The sequence below is a fragment of the Danio rerio genome, chromosome 2 (genome assembly GCF_049306965.1).
Source record: "Danio rerio strain Tuebingen ecotype United States chromosome 2, GRCz12tu, whole genome shotgun sequence".
NCBI lineage: Eukaryota > Metazoa > Chordata > Actinopteri > Cypriniformes > Danionidae > Danio > Danio rerio.
In genome coordinates, this window is record NC_133177.1 from 52,683,619 (window position 1) to 52,700,111 (window position 16,493).

The following is a 16,493-nucleotide window of genomic DNA, read 5'->3' on the forward strand; positions in this document are numbered from 1 at the left end:
ATTTGCTGTCACTCTATGTGGGCGGAGTAATACACAAGAGTGAAGAGGCTGTACGAGTGCTGTTATTGCATAATATCGAACCGCTATCAGCCAATCAGATTTGAGAACCAGACAGAACTGTTGTATAATAGCATATAGTTATTTAAAAAAAATATTTACATTCATTAAAGAAACTGGAAAATAATCTGGTTTTAATCTGCATTTAACAAACTGTATGAAGATTGTAATGTTTAAAATTTTTTATTTGTATCTAATTCAAAACATTTTCGTATCATGTTTTAGTTTTGGTGATTCTATAATAACACTGTTGCGCTGATTAAACATGCTCTCGTTCACACGCTCTCTCATTTTCCATCTTAAAGTAAATTGTGCCACCCAAACGCACAGTGCTTGATCAGCGCCTTTGAAACGACTGTGACCCAGCTTTTACAGTTTCCCTCAGACACACACACATGCACACACACTTGTTCTGGCCCGTATCCCGTTCGGCACATTTGGAACGGGCTCTTCCTGTGAAGCAATAAAGCTCTGGTGTAATTCAGCCGTGATTAATGGCGGAGGCTGTGATTGAGTCTGCTGACGCTTTCCTTCATCTTGCGGTAAAGCACAGTCCTGCCATCTGCACCAGCTCACCATCCTCAATCTGTGCCCCTTTACATCACTCCTGACACACTACAGCACACCGACATGGGTGGCACAATTAATACACTATTTGATTGCATTAAGAATTGAAAGTTTTCAGATGTTTACATATGCAAATGAGACATTGTTTTGTTAAGTATGCACTAATTTGCATACATTTTAAAGAAGTGGTCCACTATGATGTCATATTTTAACTTTAGTTGATGTGTAATGTAGCTGTGTAAACATAAACAGCCTCTCTCAGGGGCGGACTGGCCATCTGGCAATTCTGGCAAATGCCAGAAGGGCCGGACCATTTTTTAAATGTGGGCCGGTCACCTATTTTATTTATTTATTTTTTCATATGTATTGTGTTTTAAATGTAGGCAGCTTTTATCTTGTGCGAGATGTGAATATTATGATGATGATGGTGATCATAGTAAGAATAATAGTAAATGTTAAGCATTGGCACAGTTGGCTTCAACCGGCTGGTTTCGAGATGGGCCGACCCAATCTGAGGCTACTCGGATGTAATCAAAATCTGGCAAGAATGTCAAACAAACAATAAGTGCAAAAAAAAAAGGGAAAGGCAGTCAAGTCAGACATTGCCAAATACATAAAATTTACTGAACTAGTCTTGAAAGGAGTCAGTGTGATGGCGCAGTAGGTAGTGCTGTCGCCTCAGAGCAAGAAAGTCGCTGGTTTGAGCCTCACCTGGGTCAGTTGGTGTTTCTGTGTGGAGTTTGCATGTTCGCGTGGATTTCCTTCTGGTTTCCCTCACAAGTCCAAACACATGCTATAGGTGAATTGGGTAGGCCAATTGTGATTTGGGTAACCCAGTATAATGGGTTGCAGCTTTGAGGGCATCCGCTGTGTAAAACATATGCTGGATAAGTTGCTGATTCCCAGATTAATAAAGGGACTAAGCCGAAAAGAAAATGAATGACATGATTGCATATATAAATGGGTTGCTTTTGTTGCAGTCATATACATTAAATGTTTAAATATCTCTTGAATAAGGTACTGCTTATATAATTTTACCATCTGTACACCAATGAATGTGCGTGTCCTTGGGTGGGGCTGTGTCGGTGCGGTAATGTGGGCTGGTGTGGCTACAGTGCCAGGGCTGATTTTTAGTCCCAGTCCACCCCTGGCATCTCTTAATGTAATATGCTCAAAGTTCAAGGCAAAGGGAGACATTGGCATTTACAGAATTACCTTAGCAAAGCCAACAGCAAACGAAGTTTGGGGACTACAAAAAATACATCCGGGTTAATGAGATCACAAATGCATCAGGTTACGCGTATTTACAATGTGCACACATCCCGTGCAGCAAAGGGGCATGGCCAGAGCAAGGTTACTATAGTTAATGAAAACGAACGATAAAACAAAAACTAGAATTGAAAAAACATTTTCATTAACTGAAATAAAAATAAAAACTAGAACTAACTGAAACTGTATTGTGGACAAACCAAAATTATTGCAAAAACATCCTTCGTTTTCTTCTTTGTAAATGTATTTAATTCATGAGGCTTTTAGACGTAAATTTATTTACTTTGTGATGGCAGTTTTACACCAGGGGCCTCATGTACGAAGACTTGCATTGAACTAATACTAAAACATTGTGTAAGGACAAAGCTGTAAAAGTACGCATGCATTAAAAAATCAGGAATATGCAACACTGCGTATGCAGAATCTCACGCATATTCTCTTTGTACATCCGAATTAACATGAAATTAAGCGCAACATGCACAAGTGCAAAACCCCTCCCTGCCTCCTCCCACGTATAAATATGGTAATGACTCTTCTTTGGCAAAACCAAATGAAAAAGCAATGGCAAAAAAAGCAAGCAAAAAGAGAAACTTTACAGAATGTGAATTGGAGGTGCTCCTATCGGAGGTAGACTGGAGAAAAACTGTGTTATTTGTCCTCCGGAATTAATAACAAAAAAATAATAAAATAGAGTGGGAGAGTTTAGCTGACGTGGTTAACGCAGTGGGGCTGAACATCGCACTGTGAGTGAATGAAAAAAGAAATGGTCCGATGTAACGGTGCAGGTTAAAAGGAGAACAGCAGCGCACCGTCAAATTGTGAACCGAAGAGGCGATGGAACAGGGGATGCTGAACTAACACCCTATAAGGAGAGAGTTGCCTCAATTGCGGGTAACACTTTACTGTCTGGAGTAGTATCTGTGTCTGTGGGAGAAAAAGATGTATTAGAGAAACACTTTGTTTGGGTGGTATAGCAGCAACCCTCCATTCCTACTGTATATCTATGTATATATATATATATATATATATATATATATATATATATATATATATATATATATATATATATATATATATATATATATATAAATACAATGTTTCAGTTTTTTTTATAAAATGATGTAGAAAAATAAGGTAATAATAGAAAGCAAAAGAAATGTTTTGCTAATAAATAAAGCTTTAAAATAAGCATTTATTCTAGACAATCAGTTTGGGCCTTCAAAAAATGTTCTGAGAAGGAGGTGGGCCTCGAAGTGAAAAAGGTTGAGAACCCTTGATGTATAAGAAATAATATACAGAGAAATAAATCTGAAAAAATCCCTGGTAAAAAAAAAGTGTACTGGCAGTTTATAAAAATGTTTTTGTGCTGTGAAATACAACATTAACCCAGACAATATATCACTTTAGCTATTAATAAAAGTCACTTTTTCAAACTCTTTTAAGGTTTAAAGTTGTTGGAAGAAAGGTCAAGATCCCAAAATGCAATTCAATAGCATAAACAAACTAACGAAAAATCTAAGAAATAAAAACGTGAATCACAAAATACTGAGAACTTTAATAGGGATAATTTTACAGTGTTTGTTTACTTCACAGACAACGTTCTGTGTTGATGACAGCTGCTTGTATCAGTAAATGAAAGTTCTTTAAATCATGGTGCAAATATCTGACATACAATATATGATATATGTTCTGATTTTTTTTTATAAAAGAAGTTTAACCTTGAAGAGACTCTTATGAGAAGAAATAAGAGCACGGCTGAATGTCTGAGTCGTTTCTGTCTGCCTCTGCTTCTCTCTTTTCATTCAGTCTCTGGAAGTCTTTATAAATCATGATTTCTCTTCTCTTTGGTCTTCTGTATTCATTATAGAGGAGGTCAGTATTGTCCTCTGTAATCATATTGATGAACATTGTGTGTGTGTGTGTGTGTGCGTGTGTTTGTGTGTAGAAACTGCATTGCGTCCAGAGATCCATACTGCGGCTGGACCAGAGGAAGCACCTGCACACTCCTGAGACCCGGCACCAGGTCAGACACAAAACAACAAACATCCGCTACACAAACATAGATGCTTGGCTTAAGTGTTGCGAAAGAATGCTGTCCTGTGGTGGATATGCACCTCAAAGAGGCAATGGAGTTACCATTAAGTTTATATGACCACCACTGAATATTAATGTTGCATGAACCCATCTAACAACGTTTTGAGAATGATCTGGAAAAGTTCTCTCAAAGTTATGAACAAATAATCTTCCTGTAATGTTAACACAGTCTTTGTTCAAATTAACAATGAAATCATTTTATATAACACTCACCGGCCACTTTATTAGGTACAGCTTACTAGTACAGGTTGGACCCTCTTTTGCCTTCAGAACTACCTTAATCCTTCATGGCATAGATTCAACAAGGTACTGGAAATATTCCTCAGAGGTTTTGGTCAATATTGGCATGATAGCATCACGCAGTTGCTGCAGATTTTTCAGCTGCACATCCATGATGTGAATCTCCCGTTCCACCACATGCAAAAGGTGCTCTTGGATTGAGATCTGGTGACTGTGGAGGCCATTTGAGTACAGTGAACTCATTGTCATGTTTAAGAAACCAGTCTGAGATGATTCACACTATGACATAGCACGTTATCCTGCTGGAAGTACTGTATATAGCCATCGTTTGGACATTTACGCCCACAGAACTGCAGCTCACTGGATATTTTCTCTTTTTCTGACCATTCTCTGTAAACCTTAGAGATGGTTGTGTGTGAAAATCCCAGTAGATCATCGGTTTCTGAAATACTCAGACCAGCCCGTCTGGCATCAACAACCATGCCATGTTCAAAGTCACTTAAATCATCTTTCTTCCCTATTCACAACATACAAAACATTGCAAAATGCAAAACACGGCAAAATGCAAACACAGGCTAGACGGACTTTATGCTGACGACATTATATTTCCATTATGCTGCGTTCACACCAAAGACAAAGCATTACACCACTTACTGTAGTTTACCTGCAGGATATTGTAACCAAGTGAACTTTTAGTTTGATTTGAATTATTTGAATTTTTACAAAAGACACAATAGAGGTGGACTCCAAACACCTGCAGAAATTCTACAAAATGTTTGCATTTGCATCACGTGATGTCTGTAGAAGTCGTTTTTGGATGTTAGGCGATACACAGACATTCACACACATGAATAAAAGTTTTAAAATCTATATTTTGTTGTACAGTTGGAGGTTCACCACTGTTATTTGGAGAGAAGCACTTGACTAGCTTATTCCAACGAGGTGCGCTATTTGCACTTAGCCTAAATAGATACTCCAAAATCGGCATTTTAAACCGTTAAACTATATATTATAAGATAACACACACAGCTGCCTAAAGAATGCCGTTTCACACCATTTACAGGTAGCTCACATGCTCAGTATACTCTAAGTGTGTGATTTCTCTTTAAATCACTTGCACGTTTTCAGAAGCCGTATACAGTTGAAGTCAGAATTATAAACCCCCCTTTGAATTTATTTTTCCTTTTAAAATATTGACAAAATGATGTTTAACAGAGCAAGGAGATTTTCACAGTATGTCTGATAATATTTTTTGCTCTGGAGAAAGACTTTTGTTTTATTTCGGGGGGGGGCTAATCATTTGGGGGGGCTAATCATTCTGATATCAACTGTATGTATGATTGCATTCATAGTGGACCAGAGTTTGCGCGAACCATACACCAGACCATGTCTTTCTGGCGGACTCAGGTACAGTTCACGGTTGTGCACCTGAGTTCAGATGACAGCATTCACTCTAGCTAAACGTACCGTACTTTGATGTCAAACAAACATGGGTGCGGACCAAAAATGCTAGTGTGAAAGCACCCTTAGTTATGCTTTCTATGCTTTCGCCCTTAGAAAGCACCCTTATGTTAAGTTAAAAAAATTCCAGCTTTTACATGCAGCGCCACTCATTAATATCATTTCCAAAGCTGTGGAACAATCAGAAGAACTCTGAGTGCTGGGCAAGCATTGCAAGCTTCTGCTTACAGTAGTAAGTTGGCATAACCATTTTATTTGATAGCAACATACCAGAGAAGGTTCTTTTTAAATAATAAAAAAAACCTTAGCGCTTCGTCTTATGTTTTTGTGTGGCAGCTAGGTAGATGTTCACCTTTAACTCAATTGCACTAATACTCAGGTATAGCCTAACATTGTTGCTCACTAGAACATGTGTCTAGAATAAAAGTCGTTGACTTGAAAAACAAAACAGAACCAGATGTGTTTTGAATAGTGTTCTGAATGCACTGACGCATGAAATTGACTCTGCTTAAAGGTGCAGTGGGTGATCTGCCAAAATGCTAACCGCTTAGCATATTATCTTTAGACAGCGGGGAGGGATTGTGATTCAAAGCCACACCCCTGAAATCGCAAGCGCGCGTGCACCGCGTCACAACAGCAGACAGACAACAAACTAGTTCATGTCATTCGCCAGTTAGTTAGTGCCAGCGGCATGCAGGTATTACATTAATTACTTTGTCACACTTACATGCTATATCAGAGCGAATATTCAGAGTAGCATGTTAAACAGTATAGGAAGACTGTCATTGTTCAAAAATGACCCAATGTGAATATAAAAGCAACTTCAGCTCAATAAAGCAGGCTAGGCGGTATAGCGCTATTTACTGGTGTTTTGTTGTTAAACTAAATATAAATCTACATTATAGATGCTGTCAATGAACCTTATGAAACTGAGAATAATCACATCAATCTTTCACCAGGAGATTCTAGTGGCTGAACAACGTCTGTGCATACAAGTCATTCATAACAACACAATCTAACATAAGCTCAGCCTGACTAAGTTTTAAAACAACATTACCTGTCGAACAGTGATACTTCAGCCATGGTGTCGTCCTTTCTCCAGCGTGGTAAAGTAACTCCACTACTGATTCAGGTTTTTAAAAGTTTCAATTCAGCTTTTGATTTCTCCCGGTCCGTCTCGTGACCGCGCGGCCGCTTTAAAGGCGAATTATACCCGCGCCTGGCTTTACAGTAATCGGCCCGAGCTCGTCTGTCCTTCGTCGCCTCTGGCTCCGACTCGGCATCAGCGAGCGGCCCGCATTCGTTTGTGATGCAGACGGGCACGCGCTAATGGCGGATCTGCGTGAACAGATGCGCAGAAGTCCGAATCGGTCCGACTCTATTTAATTGGATGAACATTTTTTTGTTTTATGCTTTACCCAGAATGTAAAAATACATATAAACACATTTAGATCATTTACTGTAATCATTACTATTGGACTGTGAAGAGACTTTCAACCAGCACAACAAAAAAATGCTTCTGAAGACAATCACCTACTGCACCTTTAACTAGTAGCATTTGCATTCATCTAATGTGTCGCGTATCTAATCTGCGAATTTTGCAGTTTAAGTTAGAATCTGTTTTGTCCTGTTTTGCAGATTGCCGTTTGTGCAGGACGTCGAATATGGAAACACCTCACATCTCGGAGACTGCGATGGTGAGTTTGTGACCTTTACTTCCCGATGTATATCCAACACGTCTCTCCTTCCCCCCGAGAGAATTCTCCAGTAACCCTTCAACAATACAGAAAAGATCCGGTCTGGTCCGCTTCCAAAAGTTTTGCTTGAGAAGTCAAAGTCATAAAGTCACAGGTTGAATCGGAAGAGATGGAGGAAGATAATGAGAGAAAAGAAAAGCCTTGAGTCTTTTTCTTTTTAGAAATTAATTGATTTCTGAATTTCTGAGTGTGCTCGTGCAAGTTAGCGGCAGTGTTTACATTGTTTAAAAGACAAAAGATGGTTTATATTTCCAAACATGCAGAAGCTTAGATTCGCTTTGCACTCTTAATGGTGTTTTGAAAATCTGGCAGCTTATGAAACACTTTCTGTCAAGTCTGTGCTGTGGCTCAAACCTATTGCATATGTTTCCAAAAATGAGATTTAGCTTATGGAAAAGCTGTGAAGTCTCATCTTCAAGAGCACTTGAATGGAAACGACTGCCCTGATAGTCAGACAGAGGAGGTTACAGTACATATCACTGCAAGCCGTACTGATTCAGCTTATAGTCACATGCATTCTTTAAAATAAAGGTTTCAAAAGAGGCAACTATTTTAAAGGGATAGTTCACCCAAAAATAGAAAATGATTTATTCTCCTTTGTGTGGGTTTAAACCTTTACAAGTTTCCTTCTTCTGAACTCAAAAGAAGATATTTTGAAAAAAGCTGGTTGCTGGCATCCATCAACTTCCATAGTAGGAAAAAAAATATGGCTGTGACTATGGAAGTCAATGGAAGCCTGTCTTTTTTCTTCAACAAAAAAATAAAACTCAACTCTTATCTCACTCAACTTTTTTTTTACATACACTGTATGTGCAGAACCATTGCCAGCAGTGTACCACAACTGCCCCTTGATTTACTGTAACAGTACGTTACTGTAATTTACCTGTAAATGTGTTTTACAGTAGCAGAGCTCTACTGCAATTTCATTTAACAATAAATCAGCTTTACAGTAACTTATTTTTGTGGTAAAATGCTCTTTACTGCATTTAAATTTTACAGTGTGACAATTTTTACACTACTTAAATTGTAATTTATTTACATTTTACACTAGCAGTACAAAACCTTTATTTTTAGTATTTACTTTTTTAAATTAATTAAATTTTTTTTTTCTAATTTATTAAATTCCAAACAAGATCACGTACAGCATTCATTCATTTTCTTTTCGACTTAGTCCCTTTATTAATGTGGGGTCGCCACAGCAGAACGAACCGCCAACTTATCCAGCATATGTTTCACACAGCGGATGCTCTTCCAGCTCCAACCGATCTCTGGGAAACATCCACACACACTCATTCACACTCATACACTATGGCCAATTTTAGCTTACCCAATTCACCTATACCACATGTTTTTTGGATTTGTGGGGCAAACCAGAGCACCTGGAGAAAACCCACGCGAAGGCAGAGAGAACATGCAAACTGCACACAGAAATGCCAACTGACCCAGCTGAGGCTCGGACCAGCAACCTTCTTGTGGTGAGGCGACAGCACTACCTACTGCACCACCGTGTCGCCCTCATGTACAACAGTATTTATTGACAATATTTTCATTGTCTTAATATACAATTTAAATGATTTACAAAAGTCATTTTTATTCATTCACTTATTTTAAATGCATTTTCTTATAATGCATTTTCTTAGTCATCAGCTGTCTCATTTTTTTCTTCAACTACAGTAGCAGTACCTAATAACATTGATTACAGTAGAATACAGCAAATTCCTAATATGCAGTAAGTTACTGTAAAGGTTTTAACACCTCTGTTTTAGCCACAGTGCAGTGCATATTACAGTAGTGAACTGTAAAGAATGTATGTGGTTTTTTACTTGCTGTTTTTGCAGTAAATAATTGTAAAATTGTGGTAGTCTAATGATGCATTCACAACAGACAGGGATTAAGCGTCAAGTGCGGGGGATTTATATGTTAAGTCAATACAAAGACACGAATAAAAATACTGCGACGCAACACGAATTGAGCGTTTTGCACTTTTGACGTGTGTAACGCGCGAATTGCTTGAATTGGAAAATCTGAACTTTTGCGGATGTTCACACCACGTTCATGAGCTTGCCCATATGGGGATGATTATAACATAGAGCCTGCAGTTGGTGTCCCGAGAGGAAGTTCTCTTGCCGACACTGGACAACATCTCGTCAAACTGGACAGGGCTCAGTCGAAAGCACCACTGAAAGCCTCCATCATCAAGGTATAGTTTCTGGAGGAGTTGATGAACTCACAGAGCTGGGTGCACTTTTGAAATCAGTATCTATTGGACTCAGACATGACGCCGAATGAATCTATGTTGTTTTTCAGCCTTCCTAAAGTGCATAAAGCACAGCTACTCTCTCAATAAAATCCATGTTAGCCATTTAGCAGTTAAACTAGATTCACCAGGCAGACAAATGCTCCGCCCATAACATTAATCTGCATCTATTGTGAGGCGATTTTAACGCACGAATGAAGTGAGTAAACTCAAAATGTTCACATGTCTTAGATCTGTTCACGATTTATTTGCACAAGCTGCTTCTGGTGTGAACACCCCATAAAAGTGTATACTACATGTTTCTGTAAGTGATCATTTTGGTGTGAAAAAAAAAAAAACACATGCTGTTTCCGTGTGTCTCTTTAAATGCAAATGAGCTGCTGCTCCCTGCCAAACAACCCTTTACAACTTGTGCCATATTTAATCTGGAAACCACACACAGAGTCTTGTCAGTCTTAACTCCTGATAAACCATTTCCTGAGCACGCAGACATAAAGCATCAAATATAAACATGATCATGTCAATGTTGGCTATTTCTAAGAATATAAACCTTTAGAGAAAAATTGCAAGTGTATCAGCATGATAAGTATATGAACCAGGCAACAACACAGTACTAACACAATTCAACAATGGCCTCTTTTTTTTGCTGGAAATGATTTAAATTCTGAATAATGCGTCATGCACGTTAATAAAAGAAAATTCAGATGTTTGACTACAACGGAGGTGTTTGGGGAGTTCAGAAACAGTGTTACAAATATAGAGAATAACTCCCTTTGGAGTAGACTGTGCTTTGTACTGTAAGTTTGCAGATATTTTCCTGCTCAGACAGCAAGTTTACACACTAAAGGATGCTGAAGGTAACATTAGGGACTTTAAATGAATAGGAGAGAAAGAGAAAGCCATAGGTTTGTAGTGTTAAGAAAAACACAGCAACAATTTTGAGAACAATGAATTTCTGTTGTGGTTTTCTATTTTTATCTTACAACAGATCGTCACCTTGGAATTATAAGGTTCTATCTGTGTCTAAATTATTTTGAGATATTGAGCTTCAAAGTTTTAGAATTCCCTATAGCAAACAGTGAGTGAAGCAGTGGCGCAGTAGGTAGTGCTGTCGCCTCACAGCAAGAAGATCGCTGGGTCGCTGGTTCGAGCCTCGACTCAGTTGGCGTTTATGTGTGAAGTTTGCATGTTCTCCCTGCGTTCTCGTGGTTTTCCTCTGGGTGCTCTGGTTTCTCCCACAGTCCAAAGACATGCAATATAGGTGAATTGGGTAGGCTCAATTGTCCGAAATTTGTGAGTGTCTGTGTGAATGTTTCCCAGAGATGGGTTGCGGCTGGAAGGGCATCCGCTGCGTAAAAACTTGCTGGATAAGTTGGCGGTTCATTCCGCTGTGGCGACCCCCAATTAATAAAGGGACTAAGCCGACAAGAAAATGAATAGCAAACAGTATGTGTGTGTAACATTTGTTTTTTTTTTTAAATAAAACGTCTTAAAATGTAGATAATGTAAATAATTTTTTATTTAATAAAAATATATCAAAATTCAATTTTGACAAAAATGTCAGATAGACCCCTATAACTCTAAGGTGACGAAACAACAGGAAATCATTGTTGTCAACATTGTTGGCGCGTTGCAACAGTTAAGATGTGCTTCTTTAATATGGTCGCAAGTAAATGATGCTCAATTACAATTTTAAATGGGGGCTTTTTTCAGGTTTTGATGAAATTCAAACACAAGTGATTACAAGAGTCATTTTAGCACACGTTAATATGGTCACACTTTACAATAATGTTCATTAGTTAATGTTAATGTTAATTAATGTATTTTCTAACATGAACAAACAACGAATAATAAATTTACTACAGTATTTGTTGATGTTAGTTATTGTTAGTTAATGAAAATACAGCTGTTCATTGTTAGCATTAACTAATGTTAAAAAGCATGGACTTGGATGTTAATAATGCATTAGTAAATGTTCAATTATGATTAATAAATGCTGTACAAGTGTTGTTCATGATTAGTTCATGTTAGTAAATGCATTAACTAATGAACCTTATTGTAAAGTGTTACCGTTAATACCAAGTATGCTTTGTTTACACCAGAAGCGGAACAAACGAACAAATCGTGCGGAAATAGACGCATGAACATTTTGAGTTAACTTGCTTCATTCACACGTCAAATTCACTTCACAATAGATGCAGATTCGCCTTCTGTTTGCCCGGTGACTCTAGCTTTGTTGCTAAATGGCTGACCTGGGTTGGTAACACTTTAGGATAACTATCCGATATAACTAGTTAAAAGTCCATTAACTAGTAACAATAAATATATAACATTTCTTTTATTAGAAAAGTTATTCAAAAGTTTCACTGGTACTATTAGATAGTAAACAAATATGAACAACTGATCTTTAAAGGGTGAGTTAATATATTAGTTAAGTGTTTGTTATTAGCTTATTTATGTTATTGGGACGTTATTCTAAAGTTGCAACTATTTCTCATTTACTAACAGTTTATAAATGAAGAATAGTTGCAACTAGAATTACGTCCCAATAACATATATAAACTATTAACTGATACTTAACAAGTCTTTAGTAAGTAATTTACCAACAGCTTGTACATGATCTATTACTAAATTATTAGGTATGGTTCTAAATCATTAAAATAGAGTTAACAGGTCATTTATAACAAGTTAACTAACAGCTTGTAAGTTATCTGTTGGCCAACTATAAGGCACAGTTATAAATTATTAACAAACTGTTAACTTTTATTTAACAAGTCATTTATAACTCATTAACTAACAGTTAATAATGGACTATTAACTAGTTATAACGGATAGTTTTTCTAAAGTGTTACACATGTATTTTATTGAGAGAGTAGCTGTGCTTCATGCCCTTTAAGAAGGTTGAAAAACAGCATAGATTCATCCGGAGTCCACTAGATACTGATTTCAAAGGTGCACCCAGCTTTTTGGGTTCATCAACTCCTCCAATAACTATACCTGGATGATGGAGGCTTTCAGCAGTGCTTCTGACTGAGCCGAGCCCAGTTTGATGAGCTGTTGTCCGGTGTCGTTTAGGTCAAAATTCACGGTATTAACAAACCATTAACTAACACAACTAGCTTAACAGACTACTAAGTAGCTGTTTAATTTTAGTTACTAAGGTATAATTTGGGTGTAGGTTTGGTTAGAATTACGGATGCAGAATAAGACCATAACTAATTTATTTAAGTCAGACTATCAGCACAAAAATAAAAAATATCACGAGGTTATAAAATAAGTAATTAGTATTTACATTCATGAGGTCGCCACTGCGGAATTAACCGCCAACTTATCCAGCATATGTTTTATACAGCTGATGTCCTTCCAGCTGCTACCCATCACAGGGAAACACCCATACACACTCATTCACACACATACACTACGGACAATTTTAGCTTACACAATTCGCCTATACCACGTTTTTTCATGACTTGTGGGGGAAACCAAAGCACCCAAAGGAACCCATGCCGACACGGGGAGAACATGCAGTGATCATATTTCAACATTAAAAAATCAAAAGTTGTGCTAGTTACCATTAGCTAGCGCACAGTGAGTTAACATGAACTAACGTTATTTTACTTAAATAACATTTACTAACATTAACAAAGATGAAGCAATTCAGTAATAAATTTAGTACTAATTGTTTGTTCATGTTATTATATAAATTAACTAACATTACCTAATGGACCATTATTTTATTCATTTTATGGTTCCTAATGTTTCAAGAGATGAATGTGCAAAAAACAGCAATAATTATTGAAGGGTGGTGGTGTGGGTTAAATAAATAAATAAATAGATTGATTTAAGTTATATTTTTAATAATTAATGAAGGTCATCCAGACCAACAAACAGCACTAGACCAGCATAAACATCCTGGATATGGTGTTCCTTGCAGCAGTAAGAGTTTGTTTACTTACTTTGAATTAATATTCAGCATAAAGCTGGAGGCAAAGGGATGCATATACAGACAGTGGGAATGAAGGAACACAATTAACATTGAGAATAAAATTAACCCCAACATCAAGAGGCAAATGGGAGCTAATTGAATAGATAGAGAGAAATTTGGGCGCATCCATAATACAACTGAAACATCAGCCCGGAGAGATGCAGCTATAAAATGGCCATCGTCTGGATCCAGTGTAAGTCAGTTTTGAGACGTGAATCAGCCTGTCATGAGCTCTTTTAAACTCAGCAGTGCTGCAGAAACAGCTCCAGTCTGCTGGTCAGCTGTCCACTTGTCTAGATCTGTTCAGTCATATTCAGCCTGATATGGGTTAGATACTCAATGCTGAAAAAAGAAGAGAAAAAGAAGTGATTTTTTTGCAGATCTCTTTATAATAATAATAAGCATTTGCATTTAAAACATCAACATGCATGTGTATGTGATATATGTAGTGTTATATTCATTTATTAAAGTGTGTGCAATTATCAATAAGACATATATACCAATTTGGCTTATGCTATGACTGACAATTAAAATATGCTACAAATACAAAGACCAAGAAAAACGTTTAATGATCAGAATATTTCTTCCTCTCTCTTGCTCTCTCTCTCTTTGAAATGATTGCTACACCCTTGAGGACACACACATTACAAGCAATTTCATAGCAGTATTGTAGTTTTTAGGTTTGTTCAAAGGAAAAGCAATATTAAGAAAAGGCTTGAGTTGTTGAGTGTGATGTGTGCAGCCGACTCCTGCTGTTACAATGAACAAATGCAATAAAAGAGCTGAGATTCCCAGCTGAGACTACAACCACTTTAATGGCAGAAAACACAAAGAAAATGACTGAGAGAGAATGCAGGAATAAGAAAGCAGAAAAGTGGGGTTGTGTATGTTTTCCTATATGTTTGTGGTAATATTATCTTTTAGATACAACCATGATGGGAATATCCAACACGTTCTCACAGCAATTCGTAACTTTTTGACTTAGTGGCTAAATCGTATCATTTTGTATGATCTCATGTGTACAATTTAGTATGATTTGTTCATCCCCCAATCACGGTTGAGTTGGGCCACGCCTTCTTTTAAAATTCATACATTTTCAAACGACTGAACTCATACAAATTAGTTAAGTTTTCTTGTGAATTCGTACGATCTCATGCGTACCGTTTAGTCATCCCCTATTGACGATTGTGTTTAGGGGTGGGGTTTGGTGCCACGCCTCTTTTTAAAAATTGTACATTTTTGTACGACTGAACTACGTATTCGTACAAAATAGGCACTAAACTCACAAGACATAAATTTTTTTTGTGTGTGTGTGTGTGAATTAGTTCGAACGTGTGTACAATTTATTACAATTTGCTCATGCCCCATTTACGGTTGTGCTAAGGGGTGGTGTGGGGTCATGCCTCCTTTAAAAAATTGTAAAAAAGGGGGATTGTAAAAATGTGTAAAATTAAGTATTCTCATTTATTAGTACAATCTCATGCATACAATTTAGTACAATTTGCTCATCCTCCATTGACGGTTGTGTTTAGGGGTGGAGTTTCTTAAAAAATCATATGTTTTTGTACAACTGAAGTCATACAAATTCATACGAAATAGTCACTTAACCTACAAAACGTAAAATAGTTGTTTCCATGTTAATACGTACAATCTCATGCTACAATTTAATATGGTTTCCTCATTCCCTAATGATGGTTGTGTTTAGCAGCTGTGTTAAGTGCCATGCCTCTTTTTTTGAAATCGTAAATTTTTGTACAACTGAACTGACAAAACATAAAAATAGTTCAATTTTTCGTAAATTCATACAATCTCATGCATACAATTTGGTGTGATCTCATACAAATTTGTACAAAATAGCCACTAAACTCACAAAAGGTAAAATAGTTTTTTTTTTCCTTTTTTTTTTTGTGAATTAGTTCAGTACAATTAGCTCATCCCCCATTGACAGTTGTGCTTAGAGGTGGTGTGGGGCCATGCCCCCTTTTAAAAATCGTAAATTTTTGTACAACTAAACCAAACTGACAAAAGGTAAAATAATTAAGGATTCTCATGAATTCTTACGATGGCATGCGTACAATTTAGTAAATGTTGCTCATCCCCCACTGACGGTTGTGTTTAGAGGTGGTGTTTGGTGCCACACTTCTTTTTAAAAATCGTGAACTTTTGTTAAACTGAACTCTTACGAATTCATACAAAATAGCCACTAAACCGACAAAACGTAAAATAGTTACTTTTTCTCTTGAACGTGTATGATTTTGTGTACAATTTGCTCATCTCCTATTGACGGTTGTGTATAGGGATGGGGTTTGGTGCCATGCCTTCTTTTGAAAATCATGAATTTTCATATGACTGAACTGATACGAATTCAAATGAAATAGCCACTAAACTGACAAAACGTAAAATATTTGTGTCCTTGTAAATATGTGCAACCTCGTGTGTACAGTTTAGTACGGTTTGCTCATCCCCAATGGCGGTTGGGTTTTGGGGTGGAGTTTGGTGCCACGCCTCCTTTTTAAAATTATACATTTTTTTGCGACTGAACTTATACGAATTCTTACAAATTAACTACTAAACTTACAATATGTAAAATAGTTACATTTCCTCATGAGATCAGGCTGACATATCATAGTATTCTTTGATTGCGCATTAAATATGTTCATTTATAACCACCAAATGCCACCAAACCATCAACATTTTACACAAACAGCATCCTGAGCATCTCCTTCTGTGGCCTACAGTGGAAAGAAAATCTTTTGCACTGACACTTGGCAAAGTAAAAGATGACAGAATTTTCCTATATGGGTGA

At 37.1% G+C, this 16,493-nt stretch overlaps 2 protein-coding genes across 14 annotated transcripts in view; one reads left to right on the forward strand and one right to left on the reverse strand.

The window, feature by feature from the left end:
* sema6ba (sema domain, transmembrane domain (TM), and cytoplasmic domain, (semaphorin) 6Ba) overlaps positions 1-16,493 on the forward strand; it is a 282,900-nt gene that overhangs the window by 257,127 nt on the left and 9,280 nt on the right. For all 13 annotated transcript variants that reach the window (XR_012388324.1, XR_012388326.1, XM_073919106.1 and 10 more), the window contains 2 exon segments: positions 3,839-3,916; positions 7,327-7,385. Coding sequence is in view for 11 of the 13 variants with exons in the window: in XM_073919106.1 (XP_073775207.1) it covers positions 3,839-3,916; positions 7,327-7,385 (137 nt within the window). In the remaining 2 variants the exon portion in view is untranslated.
* The window catches only part of cactin, a 475,834-nt gene that overhangs the window by 164,882 nt on the left and 294,459 nt on the right, over positions 1-16,493 (reverse strand). The gene's annotated exons all lie outside the window — the stretch shown is intronic.